At 37.7% G+C, this 16,113-nt stretch overlaps 1 protein-coding gene and 1 long non-coding RNA gene across 12 annotated transcripts in view; both read right to left on the bottom strand.

Annotated features, from left to right (window-relative positions):
• XRCC2 (homolog of X-ray repair cross complementing 2 (XRCC2)) overlaps window positions 1–15,790 on the bottom strand; it is a 46,559-nt gene extending 30,769 nt beyond the window's left edge. For 3 of the 11 annotated variants that reach the window (XR_015787220.1, XR_015787219.1, XR_015787221.1), the window contains exons 1-4: window positions 15,525–15,788; window positions 15,252–15,405; window positions 1,736–1,848; window positions 810–880 (exon numbers count right to left, since the gene is read on the bottom strand). Coding sequence is in view for 7 of the 11 variants with exons in the window: in XM_088117561.1 (XP_087973687.1) it covers window positions 810–880; window positions 1,736–1,848; window positions 15,252–15,405; window positions 15,525–15,701 (515 nt within the window). In the remaining 4 variants the exon portion in view is untranslated. Of the gene's footprint in view, window positions 1–809; window positions 881–1,735; window positions 1,849–15,251; window positions 15,406–15,524 lie in introns of all 11 variants that reach the window. The other 8 variants (XM_088117563.1, XM_088117562.1, XM_088117560.1 and 5 more) reach the window with 4 other exon arrangements.
• LOC148209182 (uncharacterized) lies at window positions 13,959–15,245 on the bottom strand. Its single transcript, XR_015787222.1, has 2 exons — window positions 14,720–15,245; window positions 13,959–14,635 (listed from the first exon to the last, which is right to left on the bottom strand). It is a non-coding gene; the product is annotated as an uncharacterized LOC148209182 (long non-coding RNA).
• Window positions 15,791–16,113: the final 323 nt, after the last annotated feature.

The raw sequence follows: 16,113 nt of genomic DNA, 5'->3' as shown, positions 1-16,113 counted from the left end.
TCTTTCTTCCCCAACCTTCTCTATTTTTCATCTAACTCTATCTTCTTTCTTCTTTCTTCCCCTTTCAACTTTCATATGTATTTTTCTCCTTCTCCATTTTCATTTCAAGTTTGTGTTCCTACTCTCTCTTCTCTTTTCTTTCCTTCTCCCATTCTTAACTTCAACTCTTCTTCTCTCTACGATGAATATGATTTTTTTTTAAAGTAAGGGCAAGAGAGAGACCGGATAAGTGTCTATGGAAGATACGAAATGAAAAAAATAAAAATAAAAATTTTGTCGGTGGGTCGAAAACGACCGACTATAAGTTCGGTCGGAAAAAATTTCATCACGTCGGTCGGTCCATTTCCATTTTTGGAATCCGACCATATGTCGATCGGCGGGGATTTCAGCCTGAAAACCGACCCGACCCACCGATGTACACCCCTAGACAATACCAATCTATGCTATATATTTTATACCATAATTGAAAAAATGAATGTACAGGACACAAATTTTGATCTAGAGAAACCTTTTTCTTCTTACATGCACTATGAACAAAAGAGGAATCATCACACACCAATGAACGTGAATTCTATAATTAGTACCTTCTACAGTATACTCTTTCTAGCAAAATCAATTTGTAGTCCTCTGGCATAAATGGCATGCCAGAGAAAGATAAGCATATGCAAAGAAGTAGAAAATATAACTATAAGAATGACTGCATCTTTATCTTTTCAGGTTCATGAAATATATCAACTATTAAGAAGACATTGAAAATTCCATATAGCAGGAGACACGCCACATGGTTCCAAATTATTTTTAGCACAAACCTGTCAATCATGAGCAGATGTACCCCAATTCCAAGGACATCTCTTTCTTTTTGAAGTCTATGGTGCATGGTCTGAAATCCAAAAGCTCTAAAGAATTACATAGCCAAATTTTACTCAATGAAGGTTGCACAAAATAGTAGAGAGTAAACTTAAGTCTTAAAATACAAAGCAGCAGCTGATGAAAGGAAAAAAAAAAAGGGAAATTTAAGAATTTAATGAAGGTTATTTTTTTAGGGCACATTAAAAAAATCTTGACATTTACCTACAATAAACTTAAACGAAAGAAGACCAAGCCCAGTAGAATACTCAGAAGGATCAATCTAATGCTTTGTTATTGACGTTCAAACCAAATATAAATACCAGATTTACCTTCAGAGTAAACTTTATGACCACAAAACCTAAATTGAAGTTTTAACACCACATAAACAAAGACTCTTGATCTTCTTCAACAAACATTAAAGGCAGTAACTTCAACCCTTCCTTCCAAACACCGAAACCCCACGCCAAATTTAGAAGAATAAAGCTGAACCCAACCCCTCCAAATACAGTCTTTCCCACCATTGAAAACACAGAGAACCTCCAAATAAAAATCTTCCTTTTTTAACAAAATGGAAATAGAAAGAAGCAGCAACAACTTACAAGAGAACAAAAAAAAAACAGGTAATCAAAAGACCAACCTAAAGACCCAAAATTACAAACGGATCGATTACACTGAAAACATCTAGATCACTTAATAAAATGAGACCAAAATCTTGATCAAAACTTGATGGAGATAACCACAAAAAACCGAAATTCATGAACAGAATCAAACAAACTTCTCAACCTCTTTGAAACCAATCGAAATTTATTGGAGAAAACTCAGATTATTCAAACATGAAGGGTAGCTATATTTCAATTTTCAAATAAGAAGAATCAAAGCAACTTACCTTGAGAGTGGCAAGAAACTCAAAACTGTCATAGCAACGGATGTAAAGGAACCTTCTCATGCATGTCGCAAATAGTGCATTAAAATTTTCGCAGTCTTTTGTGTTAGACAATCCTAGAAAAATTTAGACTAGATTTTAGCACATGTACCATAAATATAAAGTTTGTTCGAGCATAGTGCTAGGTTTCCTTAGTTCTCACAATGCAACTTATCAAATCAATATTATTTTATTTTATTTTCTAAAAAATATCACATCACATATATGGGGTGGGAAGATTTGCACCTACACCTCGAGAAAGTAGAGATACCATAACCACCAAGCCAATTCTTATGTAAATCAATATCATTTTATTAATATGCTTTAAAATGACTTCAACTTAATATTATCCTCCTTTCTTCCTTTTTTTTTTTTTTTTTGACATCAAAACCATCCTTCTAATGGCAGAACACCATTTATACAATTAAAAGACAATTCAAGTTAAAGTTGTCATATCATGAAAATTATTTCTTTACTAGGATAAAATACAAGAAGTTTGGTAAGATATAAGTACAAACATAAAATTAGATGGTAGAGACCATGGCTAATCCTAATGACATCTGCAATTCCAGAAACTTAATTAGATACATCCAAATGGTACTTACGATAACTTTTCAAATTTTAAAAGCAAGAATGTTGGCTGAAGTTCTATGTCACCCGAGTAATAGATCTCAGCCACTTGTCAAATACTCCAGGACCAGCTGATTCCAAAGAAAGAAAACATCTTAGACCCAACAGTTTTAGCGAAGGGGCAAAGGAAGAAGAGATGGGCTTGATTTTCCAAATAACTTTTGCACATTAAGCACGAGTAAGGGGACTTAGATTCAGGTGCAACTGATCATATGATCGCTTTTCATGATATGTTTACCATGTACTCACCCAACCCGATTCAGACACATGTCAAGCTTGCAGATGGGTCATCGGCTATTATTAAGGGCTTTGGTTCTGTTATTCTTAGCCCGAACATTACATTGCACTCTGTGCTCCATGTGCCTAAATTATGTTGCAATCTAATTTTTGTTCAGAAGTTTACTATGATTTAAAGTGTCAGGCCCTGAAGTAGTAGAGCCCTTCAAAGCCATCAGCACTGCCAATTGTCGTTCCCGTTATCAAGTCCTAAAACAAACACTTAGAGTCAAGTTCTCTAGGTTGGTGGTGAGTCAAATTCAAGAGAACAACAAATTCTACTTTTACATCGTCGTTTAGGGCACCCGAGTTTTCAGTATCTTAAACATTTGTATCCTTCACTTTTTCATAAAGATGACCTTTTTACTTGCTAAGTATGTCAACTTGCAAAACACTCTCGTACATCTTATCCATTTGTTGAGTATATACCATCCAGTCCATTCACAATGATTCATAGTGATTTATGAGGGTCGTCTCGCATCAAAACTATGTCCGGTAAACGTTGGTTCCTTACCTTCACCGATGACCACACTAGGGTTTGTTGGGACTATTTAGTTAAAGAAAAATCAGAAACTGCATCAATCTTTCAACAGTTTCATTCTCTCATTCATAATCAATTTAATACGAGAATCAAAATTCTTCGCATAGATGAGGGGACAGAATATTCTCCGTATAAGATTAGGTCAATCTTGTATATTTGTCTATATATATAGTCTTTAATAATGAGAATGAAGGATATTGGATTCTCTCGAACCTTAGTTTCAACATGGTATCAGAGCCCTAGGTCTTTTCTAAATTTTTGAGCTTAGGGTTTTGTGCCCATTAGGGTTTTGTGCCCATTAGGGTTTTGTCCATTAGGGTTTTGTCCATTAGGGTTTTTGATTATTGGCGTCCAACTCAACCCACTACCGCTGCCGCCATCGCCCATGGCCGCTGCCACTGTCGCCTATGGCCGCTGCCGCCGTCGCCCACTCCCGCTGCCACCATCGCCCACTGTCGTTGCCACCGTCGCCAACACTGCCATTCGTGGGATTTTCGTTTGTTGATTCGCGGGTTTATAATCGGGATTTGTGACGTGGTTCCTGTCCTGCCATCGTTCGTGCTTTCGACGCCGCCAGTCGCAGCCCATCGCCGTCGCCGTGCGCTTCCGTCACCATCAGTCGCCGCCCGTCGTCTTCGTCGTGCACTTCCGTCGCCGTCTGTCCGGTTTTGTCCTTCTGATTGTCGTGGGTTTTAGGGTTTCTGGTTTCAAAAAGGTCCGGTTCAAGAGGTTCGGTTCAGCCGATTTTGTTTAAACGGTTCGGTTCATCTAGGTTGGTTCAAGATATCCGATTCAATCCGGTTTGGTTCAAGATATCTGGTTCCAGCTGTTTGGTTTAAGAGATCCGGTTCAAGCAGTTTGGTTCATTTATTTTGTTTGGTTCTGTTCTGGTGGTTTGTTCTGTTTTTGTTGTTTTGTTCAAATAAGTTCGTTTGTTATGGCTGAAAAGAAATCAATCGTCACATCTGAGGTTATCCCAATGATATTGAAAATCACCGAACATAAGTTGAATGGATCAAACTATTCTTCATGGAAAGTCAATGTTCGTCTTTTTTTGTAGAGTATTGATATGGACGATCACATAACTAAAGATCCTCCTAGAGATGAGAGCAAGAAAGCTTGGTTGCAGGATGATGCTCGACTAGTTCTACAGATCAAGAATTCGATCGAGGGTGACATTATTGGCTTGGTCAATGAGTGTGAGTGTGTTAAAGAGTTGCTTAAATACTTAGAGTTCCTTTATTCTGGAAAAGGAAATGTTGGTCGAATATTTGAAATTTGCAAGCGTTTCTACCAACCTGAGTTTGGTAACCAATCGCTTACAAATTACTTCATGGAACACAAAAGAATTTATGCAGAGTTTAATGCATTACTCCCAAATAGTAATGATGCAAAAGTTCGACTTGCCCAACGCTAACAACTAGCAGTTATAAGTTTTCTTCTTGGTCTTCCACCTAGATTTGATGTGGCCAAAGACCAATTACTCTCTGGTTCAGAAATTCCAGCTTTTTAAGGGCATACACTCGAGTACTTCGCGTTGAGAAGTCACAACCCGTTGTCATCTCAGTCTAATAATGCTTTGGTTGGACGTAGTACAAATGCAAACCGAGGTAATACCTACCAAGGGAATTCCACGACTTCGAACACTCAACGTTGGAATTCTAGTGCTCCAAGACCAAATTCAAGAGATATCATTATGTGCAATTATTTCATAAGTCTGGTCTAACAAAGCGAGAATGTAGAAAGCTGTTGAATAGGTCAGAAAACACAGTCTGCACATGTCGCATTTACTCCTGATAGTGCTGGCAAATTAGTTACAATTCCTGCGGAAGAGTTTGCTAAGTTCCAATAGTATCAAGAGTCATTGACAGCATCGTCCTCTAATCCGATTACTGTCATCGCTGAGTCAGGTAACACCAGTAATGTCTTATTTCCTCCGCATCAAAATGGGTCATTGACTCTGGTGCGACAAATCATATGTCAGGTAACCCTAACTTATTTGCTAATTTCTCCCCATCTGCATCTTTGCCTGATAGCTCTGGCACAATTCATCTTTCCAAATCTCTTTCATTAACATCTGTCTTAAGTTTACCACAATTTTCTTTTAATTTGGTCTCTGTTAGTAAACTCACTCGTGATCTCAATTGTTGTGTCTTATTCTTCCCTGGTTATTGCTTATTTCAGGATCTTACGACGAAGAAGACTATTGGTAAAGGGCGTCAATCCAATGGCCTCTACACGTTTGATACACAAATACCTACAGCTACTATTTGCACTCGAATACCATCTCCGTTCGAAAAACATTGTCATTTGGGTCATCCATCTCTCTCCGCATTAAAGAATCTTCATCCTCAATTTCATAGTTTGCATTCTTTAGATTGTGAGTCATGTCAATTTGCTAAGTTTCATCGTCTTAGTTTGTATCCTAGAGTCAATAAACGAGCTACTACTCTTTTTGAATTAGTTCATTCTGATGTTTAGGATCCTTGTCCTGTTGAGTCCAAAAGTGGGTTTCGGTATTTTGTTACCTTTGTCGATGATTTTTCCCGTATAATTTGGTTATATTTAATGAAACATCGTTCTGAGTTGCTTTCTCATTTTCGTAACTTTCATGCTGAAGTTCGAACTCAATTTGGTGGCTCTGTTAAAGTTCTACGAAGTGCTAATGCTAAAGAATATTTTTCTGGAGCTTTTTTGGCTCCTATTTTAGTGAATACGATAATCTTCACCAATCCTCTTGTGTCGATACTCCATCTCAAAATGGAGTTGCAGAAAAGAAAAATAGACATCTTCTCGAAACAGCAAGGGCATTAAGGTTTCAAAATACTTTTGGGCCGATGCTGTTTCAACGACTTGCTTCTTGATTAATCGTATGCCTTCATCAGTTCTTAAGGGCGAAATACCTTATCGTACTCTATGTCCTATACAACCTTTATTTCCTATCCTATTAAACCTAAAATATTTGGTTGCACTTGTTTTGTTCGTGATGTTCGCCCTCAACTCACCAAATTGGACCCCAAGTCATTGAAATGCATTTTCCTTGGTTATTCTCGTGTTCAAACAGGGTATCGATGTTATTGTCCTGATCTCCATAGATATTTTGTCTCCCGACGTTACGTTCTTTGAAGATACTCTTTTTTTATCATATTTGAGTACCAGTCAGGAGGAGTGTTCACAAGAAGATGATGACTTTCTTGTCTATTTCATTGTCTCTACTTCTACTGAAGAGCTTCCTAGCAATACATCTCCCTCTGTGTTTGTTCCTTCTCTTCCCACCATTACTCAAGTTTATTCTCGTCGGCAACCTCCTACGGACTCATGCCCTATACCAGCAGCTTCTTCGTCCGTGGATCCAGGACCAAGTGATGACCTTCCTATTGCTCTTAGAAAAGGTAAACGTGAATGTACTCATCCTGTTTCTTCTTTTGTTTCATATAACCATTTGTCCTCACCTACTTGTTCGTTCCTTGCATCCCTTGAGTCTGTATATGTTCCTAAAACTGTTCATGAAGCTTTGTCTCATCCTGGTTGGCGAGCTACTATGTTGGAGGAAACGACTGCCTTAAATGACAATGGTACTAGGGATTTAGTGTCTCTTCCTGCAGGAAAGAAACCTATCGGGTGTAAATGGGTGTTTGCTGTTAAAGTTCATCCTGATGGATCAATTGCCTGTTTGAAAGCTCGCCTTGTTGCTAAAGGATATGCGCAGACCTATGGCATTGATTATTCTGATACTTTTTCTCCAGTTGCTAAATTGGCCTCTGTCAGGTTATTCATTTCCTTGGCATCTATTCACCATTGGCCCTTACATCAGCTAGATATTAAAAATGTCTTCCTCCATGGCGATCTTCAAGAAGTGTATATAGATCAACCACCAGGTTTTGTTGCTCAGGGGGAGAATGGAAAGATATGTCATCTTCATAAATTCTTATATGGGTTGAAACAAAGTCCACGAGCATGGTTTGGAAAATTATGTCAGATGGTTGAGGATTTGGAATGAATAAGAGTAAGTCGGACCATTCTGTCTTCGATAAACAAACTGAGTCTGGTGTTATCTTACTGGTTGTATATGTTGATAATATTGTGATTACTGGTAATGATTCATCAAGCATCCTAGCACTCAAAACTTTTCTTCATAGTCAATTTCATACTAAGGATTTGGTAGCGCTGAAATATTTCTTAGGAATTGAGGTAATAAGGAGCAAGAAGGGGATTCTCTTATCACAGAGAAAATATGTACTTGACATGTTAACTGAAACAGGAAAGTTAGCTGTTAAGCCACGTAGTACTCCAATGATACCTAATTTACAACTTACAAAGGGAGGGGAGTTGTTGAAAGATCCTGAGAAGTATAAAAGATTAGTAGGGAAGTTGAATTACCTTACAGTTACGAGGTCAAACATGGCTTATCCAGTCAGTTTATGAGTTCTCCTACGACTGAACATTGGGCCGCATTGGAACATATTCTATGTTATTTGAAAGGCACTCCTGGACGTGGTTTGTTATATAAAGATCATGGTCATCTTAATATTGAATGTTTCTCAAATGCTGATTGGGCAGGTTCTAAGGAAGATAGAAAATCAACCTCAGGATATTGTATATTTGGCGGAGGTAATTTAGTTTCTTGGAAAAGTAAGAAACAAAACGTGGTGTCGCGTTCGAGTGCTAAATCAAAATATAGAGCAGCTATGGCACATTCGGTGTGTGAATTAGTATGGATATATCAGCTTCTGATTGAATTGGGGCCTAGCATCACCACTCCAATGAAGCTTTGGTGTGATAATCAAGCAGCTCTCCATATTGCATCTAATCCAGTATTTCATGAACGAACCAAACACATTGAAGTTGATTGTCATTATGTACGTGAGAAAATACAGCAAGGATTAGTGGCTACAGGATATGTGAAGACTGGAGAGCAGTTAGGAGATATCTTTACTAAAGCATTGAATGGAGCGCGAATAAATTGTCTATCTAACAAGCTTGGCATGATTAACATATATGCACCAACTTGAGGGGGAGTGTTAGAGTATATATTAGTATATTTTATATTCTTGTATTAATATTAATTTGTCATTTGCCTCCTCCTTATAGGATTAGATCAACCTTGTATATTTGTCTATATATATAGACTTTAATAACGAGAATACAAGATATTGGATTCTCTCCAACCTTAGTCTCTACACTCTCGAACCTTAGTTTCTACATTGTCCAATCACCAATTAATTTTACACTACCATGGATGTCACATTTTTTTAGTCTCAATCTTTTTTCTCTCTAAATTCCCCTCGAGGGGAGACCGAGCCTATTACAAGTAATCTTGATGGAAATTTTTGGGAGATTGATGGTCTAAATACCGAGTCACCTCAGCCAAAAATATCTATCTCGATCATCCTAATTACTCAGATAGAAGAGTCAGTTCCTATTATTTCCTGTAATAATGAAGATGACCAAGTCAACCCAAATCGAAGTGACAAGCAACCTGAGACTCTTGTTTATTCTCGGCGACAAACGGTTCAAAGAGGGGTGGAGCCACCACAGCCTCAACAGCAAAGTCCTGAATCCATCTTGTCCTTAGGTACTGAACAATCTACCCTTGTGCCTCAAGACAATACTAATGATCTTGATCTCCTTATTGCACTTAGGAAAGGTGTGAGATCGTGTACTCAACATCCAATTGCTCGATGTGTTGGTTATAGTCATTTATCTTCAGTAGTTCAGACATTGGCTCTCAAGAGGCTATGAGCAATCCACAGTGGAAAAATGCGGTAGATGATGAAATGAAGGCTTTGAAGCTTAATGATACGTGGACAGTAGTTGATCGTCCTCAAGATAAACCAACGGTAGGATGCCGATGGATCTTTACTGTCAAATATAAGGCTGATGGGTCCATTGAAAGGTATAAAGCAAGATTGGTGGCCAAAGGATACTCTCAGACTCTTGGGGTAGACTATTAGGAGACATTTGCACCCGTTGCAAAATTAAACACAATCTGTGTCCTCTTGTCCCTTGCTGCAAATCTGGATTGGAAACTACAACAACTGGATGTCAAGAATGCATTCCTCAATGGAGATTTGGAAGAAGAGGTGTACATGGACCTTCTTTCTAGATTTGACATTGATAAGTATGATGGGAAGCTGTGTAAGCTGAAGAAATCTCTATATGGTTTAAAACAATTCCCAGCATGGTTCGGGCGATTTTCAAAGGCTGTTTGTAAACAAGGATATACCCAAGCTCAAACTGACCATACAATGTTCTATAGGCACTCTCAAGGTAAGATCACCATCCTCATTGTTTATGTCGATGATATTATCGTCACAGGTGACCATCATGAAGAAATAGAGAGACTAAAACAGGCACTTGGAAAGGAGTTCGAAATAAAGGACCTGGGAACACTTCAGTATTTTCTAAGGATGGAAGTTGCAAGGAGCAGAACTGGTATATCTGTATGTCAAAGAAAATATGTACTAGACCTCTTGAAGGGACCAGAATGCTTGGATGTAAACCATCTGATACTCCAATAAGTCCCAATCATAAGTTGGGAGAGAGCGTAGATAGGGTACCTGTTGATAAAGGGAGGTATCAGCGTCTTAAGATTAATCTATTTATCCCACACTAGGCCAGATATTGCATTTGCAGTGAGTGTTGTAAGTCAATACATGCATGATCCTACTGAAGAACATATGGAAGTCGTGTATCATATTCTTATATATCTTAAAGGAACTCCAGGACTTGGATTTTTTTTCGAAAAGGATGATGACAGAAAGATTAAGGTGTTTACAGATGCTGATTGGGCAGGTTTTGTTCAAGATAGGAGATCTACGATAGGATATTGTACCTTCGTATGGGGTAATCTTGTTACATAGAGGAGTAAGAAACAATTAGTTGTTGCAAGAAGTAGTGGTACGGCTGAATTCAGGGCATTATCTCATGGTATTTGTGAGATAATGTGGCTGAAACTCCTTTTCCAAGAACTCAAATCAGGTTTGATAGTTCAATGGAAGTCTATTGTGACAACAAGGCCACAATTGCTATTGCACACAATCCAGTGCATCATGATCGTACTAAACATGTTGAGGTTGACAGGCATTTTATCAAGGAGAAGATTGAAGAGAAAATTATAAATCTGATGTATGTTCCATCATCAGATCAAGCTGCAGATAACCTAACAAAAGGACTCTTGAGGCCCGTGTTTGAAAGATTGTTGATCAAGCTGAAACTGTTCAATCTGTATAGTCCAGCTTGAGGGGGGTGTTGAATTAGTTAGAAGTTAAGATTTTATGGACTTAGTTAGAAGTTGTTTTAAAGTTGTTTAGATTTTGTGTTTAAATTTAGCAAATAAATCTCCTTTTTTGTTAGGGAAGTTAGGAGGTTATTCCTAGATTTTGTTTCCTCTTGTAACCTATAAATAGTATATCTATTCCTCATCATCAATCAATTTGAGAATTTATTTCTTCTCTCTTTTCTCGTGTATGTCTCTCTGGTGTCTCTATCCTTAGTTTTTAATATCTTTTCTACCTATTGACATTAGATATCTTCTACCTTCTGTCTTCTGCTTAATTTTTTTTTATTATTTGCTTTTCATTTAAAAAGCCCATGAAACCAGTGTTTTCGAGGCGCAAGGCGCACCTCAAGGCGACAAGTCCTTTGATCGCTTTGAGGCGAGAGGCGATAAAAAGGCGACGCCTAACTGAAGCGAGGCGCACTTAATAAAATAATAAATAAATATTATCTATAGTAATTCTAGTAAAAAATAAAATACTCTAGATGCAAATATTTGTACAACTATTTAATGTGCAAATAAAGTTTAACTTAAATAATTAAGAAAAATTAAAAACTTAAGTTCAAATATTTAAGAAAAATTCAAAATATAAATTCTAAAAAAAAAATTAGTAGACAGTGGTTAAATAGAAAGATAAAAAAACATTTGTATTTAAATTAAACCATGCATTAAAGTAGGGAGTGCTTATTGTCATTGGGAGTGTTGCCACCAGATGGCAATTTAATTGCAGGTGTAAATTTTCTAGCACTAGCACTTGTTTAGTGTGGCTTGGAAATATAAAAAAAGAAAAGGAGAGCGGCTTGGAAAATGGAAATGTAAAAAAAGAAAAGGAGAGCGGCTTGGAAAATGGAAATGTAAAAAAAGAAAAGGTGGGCTGCTTGGAAATGTAAAAAAAGAAAAGGAGAGAAGAACTGAAGCGACATGGTTTCAATTTGCAGGTTTTTCAAATTTCTCTTTGATTCTTCTTCCATTATTCTCCAACTTCTTCCTTGATTCTTCTTTTTCTCCAACTCTTCTTCTTTGTCTTCTAGTGTTCTATTGTTTGGTTCTTTTCTTTCTTAAATTTTAATTCTTCTATTGTTTTTTTCTTTTTCTCAATTAAAGAATTGATGAAGAATTGAATAATTGAAGAAGAATTGAAGCAAACATAGGAAGAATCGAAGAGAAAAATCGAAAAAATTATAATACAAGGACGAAAGTGGTGTACACAGTGAAGGAAAAAGCCTTTCGGGTGTGGGTATTTTGATTTTTTGCTCTGGATATTCGGTTTTCAAGGTTGTTTTTCGTGGGTTTTTAACATTTTAAAAAAAAAAAAAAAAAAGCAGCGTGAAACGCCTCGCTTCAACGAGGCGCTCGCCTCGTCATAAGGCGAGGGCGTGCCCAGGCGTAGGGAGGCGCACCAAGGCGAGCGCCCGGTTGAAGGCGCTCGCCTTGGCACCATTTAAGGCGCTCCCAGGCGAAATCGCCTCGCCTCTCGCCTGAGGCGCTCACCTAGGTGCGCCTCGACAACACTGCATGAAACACACGCTTATTGTGCTTTGGGCTTCTCTTGAGGCGCGCGCCTCACTACACTCGTCTCGCCTTTTCAAGGCAAGGCGCATCTATTGCGCCCAGTGCTTGGACGCGCCTAAGCACGCTTTTTTAATCACTGCTCGGTAGTATCTCAATCATAGATATATCTTTTGTAATTTTAGCTTCTCCACATTTGTGAACAATTAGGAAGCTGGGTTGAGATTTCCTCTACCCAACCCTTGGGCTGTTTTTTTTTGATAAGAAACTAGACTTTCATTATCAAAGAGGAAGTACAAAAAGAAAAGTACAAAAGAAAAGGGGAGATGAGATATCCCCACAACCAAGGAATTACAAAAAAGCTTCCCAATTGGAAAATATTTGAGAAATACTATTAATTACAAAAAGCTTTGTTAGTAGAAGCCCCAGAAGAAACAAAAATTCTAACATTCTCCCAAGAGACTCTTCTATCTTACTCTTGGTCCAAAAAACACCTCTTATTGCATTCAGACCACAATTTCCAAACCAAAACGGCTATTCCAATGAACCAAAGGATATTTGCTTGTCCTCTAAAATTAGGTCCTTGGAAAAGCTGCAGAAGGGCGTTAGAGGCAGTATTTGGAAAGCACCAGCTTATGTTGAAGATTTTAAGGGCTGTTTCGGCTCTTTTGTTTATAATACATATCTCTACTTGGCAATAGTGGTTCACCTTGAGAGTTGTAGTTCCACCCCCCGCCCTCCCCGCAAGCAACGACCAACAATATTTCTTCAAGGAGATTACTAATAATTGACTAAGAAGCACAGATATGGATACGACACAACACGGTGTCGATGACACATTTTCTAAACATCTAGGACACAGACACGACAATGACACGATTGTTAAAATATTACCACTTTTTTAAGTACATATCATTTTATGCCAGAATGGAAGGAAACTCAAAGTCAATAAGCTGACACATTTTTATGCTTAAAAAATGAGTTTGATTTGTTTACTCTTAAAATTTATTATTTCGTACTATATTACTATTTTTGTCTATTTTTTATACTTAACAAGTGCATCAAAATAATTTTCCACATCCGAATGGCAAAGACTATCACTTGAACTGATAAGGATCTGTCGTTCTAGCTATAGTCAATTAGCAAGCGAGTAGGGGAACCGTTCCTTCCGTTCAGTAAGGGAATACAAGAATTGGGTCGATCTTCTTTCTCTTGGAAGTTTAACAGCTCGATATCGAATCAAAGTAGATTTGTGTGTAACCAACTCCAGCTTCGTCCCGCTTGGTGGACGAAATCTTCTCTCCTTTCTAAATTCTATCAACAGGCGCCTAACAACTGTTGAATCCATATTCACTTTGTATAGCTAGTGTGTGACATACATCTATTGAGCTAACGAGTATCCGATATGTGTTTTATGTGTCAAACTGTCCAACACGGATACATTATCCAAACTGAAGTGTTTGTGCCTCTTAGATTATTGACGGCCTCTGTGCCAGTTCTGTAGCAAAGCTTAAGACAATGACAAGTACAAGTAAACTGGAGCTACTGACAAGAAACTTGGGCACCTTTTAACAGGTAACTACATCATAGCCTGCTGATTCACCCACTCACTAGATACTAAGCAAACAACAGAAAATTACTAAGTCTATTTCTCATTATGAACAATGCTACATGGGACTGTTCTGGTGTTTTTTTACTCAGTTTTTTTTTTTTTTTTTGAACAAGAAACACTTTTCATTGATATAGTGAAAAGCTACGAGAAATCCAATCACATAAATCCTACTAAAGCCCAAACCTTAAAATATAAACAGACCCAACACCTGTAGAGATAACAATTACAACAATGTTCATTGCAGGACTGGATTTTTAAAATAAGTTTTACTGAAAAAGAAAAGTAGCTAAAGAGGTGGAGAGGACTAGAATCCCACGCTAAACCAAAGTTATGGAACACATAGAAAAGCACTCTGATCTCAAAATTAGGAGGTTAGAAATAATGAGAAGTTACATAAAAATCCACAAGTAGGAGTTTCAAACAGAAACCTCAGAAGATGTGATTCAATACTTTCTTAACTCCCCTGTCCCTATCCTTAAAAATCATTGTGGTTTTCTCTTTCCAACTTCCAAGTTCCCAAAACCAAAAGGATGCACAAAACAAAACAAGGCCACAAAAATTCTCTGTCATGAGATTTGGGGACCCAAACCACCTAATGCAAGGGAGGGGAACCATACCATAGGAAACTCCAACCTTCAAAATAAAGAACCCCATAAACTTTAAGGAGCAGTGAACAAACGAATGATCTAGATCTTCCTCGGCACTTCCACCCATCACACGCCCCTGTAAGTAGAGAACCATGGAAGGGATCCTCCTCCCATTGACATTGATCTTCCAAGTAGTAATGGGCAGAGCAAATAATGGATTTCATTAGGTATATTTATTTCCAGACAAACTTCAGTGTATTGGTCGGCAGCGCACTTTCTTCCACTAGCAAGAAATTGAGGAAAGATTTGCAAGGGCATATGCTGATACTGTCTGAATTCCCGCTTTGGGAATCTGCAAATGGGAAGTTTAAAGATAATCCTTCAAGGGGCGTTGATTCTCTCCTCTACTTCTGTCTCGTTGAAGTTCTTCCTAAAATCATCTACAACATTTTAACTTGAAACAGATGATAAAGAATAGAGGAATGAAAAGACTCATCAGGAATCTACCCCTTACCATAAAACTGAGTCTCTCCCCATTTCCAACCTTCAAGGTCATGTTGGATCAAAGAAAAATCTCCAGTTGTTTAGAGATGACAGTCCAGTCCACGGACTTCCAATTCATCCTCTGAAGACCAGAGACGGAAAACAACCATTGCCTCCAGAACTGTCCTTTCTAGTGATGAAGGAATACCAGATTGCCGACCTTTCTTGGGAATTCTCCATAGACACATTTGAATCAAAGTAAAATTCTTTTTCCTTGCTAATCTCCATGCACAGTAAAGAAATAGAATCCTCTTGCAAAAATAGTTAATAATTGGAATTGTACTAAGAGCGCCATACTTTTAACATGCAAGCAGAATAGCCATAACTAAAACTAGTTCTATATCAGATGTACAACGGGAGAAGACACTAATACCAAATAATAACCCATTATAAATCCGAGTAACAACCCAAGACATTATGAATATCCTTAAGTACAATGGCAGCTCGTGAAGACAACCTTGATATTAACATTTCATTAATATTAAATGATATAAATAGCTCACCATTGCCATTGGCTTCCAAAATTCGAAGCTTCAGAACTTGGGAAAGCCTCGAGACGTCAAGACGACAATCCAAGTCGATGAACACCACTGAACACTCCAAGCCTCCATAGCGGACCCCGTTCCACTCCTTGGGAAGAATGCAATTAACTGCAGCCTGCCCACAGCAGCAATCTCAAATTAGAATATGCAGCAAGTAAATCAACTTTTCATCGGTCTTGGCAATTAGAAATCGAACAAGAAGTTCAAAAGGATAATGTAACACGATAATTGGACCTGGATTAAGATCTGCGTCTTGGCAGAACCAGAGGGTCCAACAAGTTCGACGACGTTCCCGGCGCGGAGAGGAAGCCTGTGGAGAGGCGGAACGAACAAGGAGGGTCGCTGTTTCAAAACTCTGGCGAGCATCTCCGCCGCGGTCTCATCTCCGGCGATCCACTGGCTGAGCGCCATAAACAACGCCCTCGTTTGGGCGGACTTTTTGAAATAGAGAAAACAAGTACTTTTGAAACAACGGAAATGCGTCTCTTTCTTTTACCATGTTTCTTTTAACTTATATTTATATTTTATTTATTTCATTTTCTATTATTTTTAAACTTAAAATACAACTATTCAGATAGAAGATTTAATTCATGACTTTACAGTTGAACTCGGGTTGGTTCTTAAAAATAGTTTTAAATTAACAAAATTAATATTTTGAAAATACAATATATAAAATATTATTTAATTATCTGTGTTTTAAATAAATTATGGATTCCATAAAATCAATTTGTTTAAATATAATTTATTATATATTTTTCAGTAAGTTGGCCACCTCACGCAATCAATCTCTCCAAAATTGAGAATACTTTAATATTATCTAAGT

Source organism: Momordica charantia, assembly GCF_013281855.1.
Source record: "Momordica charantia cultivar OHB3-1 chromosome 9 unlocalized genomic scaffold, Mcharantia_2.0 BLBB01000009.1, whole genome shotgun sequence".
NCBI lineage: Eukaryota > Viridiplantae > Streptophyta > Magnoliopsida > Cucurbitales > Cucurbitaceae > Momordica > Momordica charantia.
Note: the sequence above shows the minus strand (reverse complement) of the source record. Positions and strands in the feature narration are given on the sequence as shown.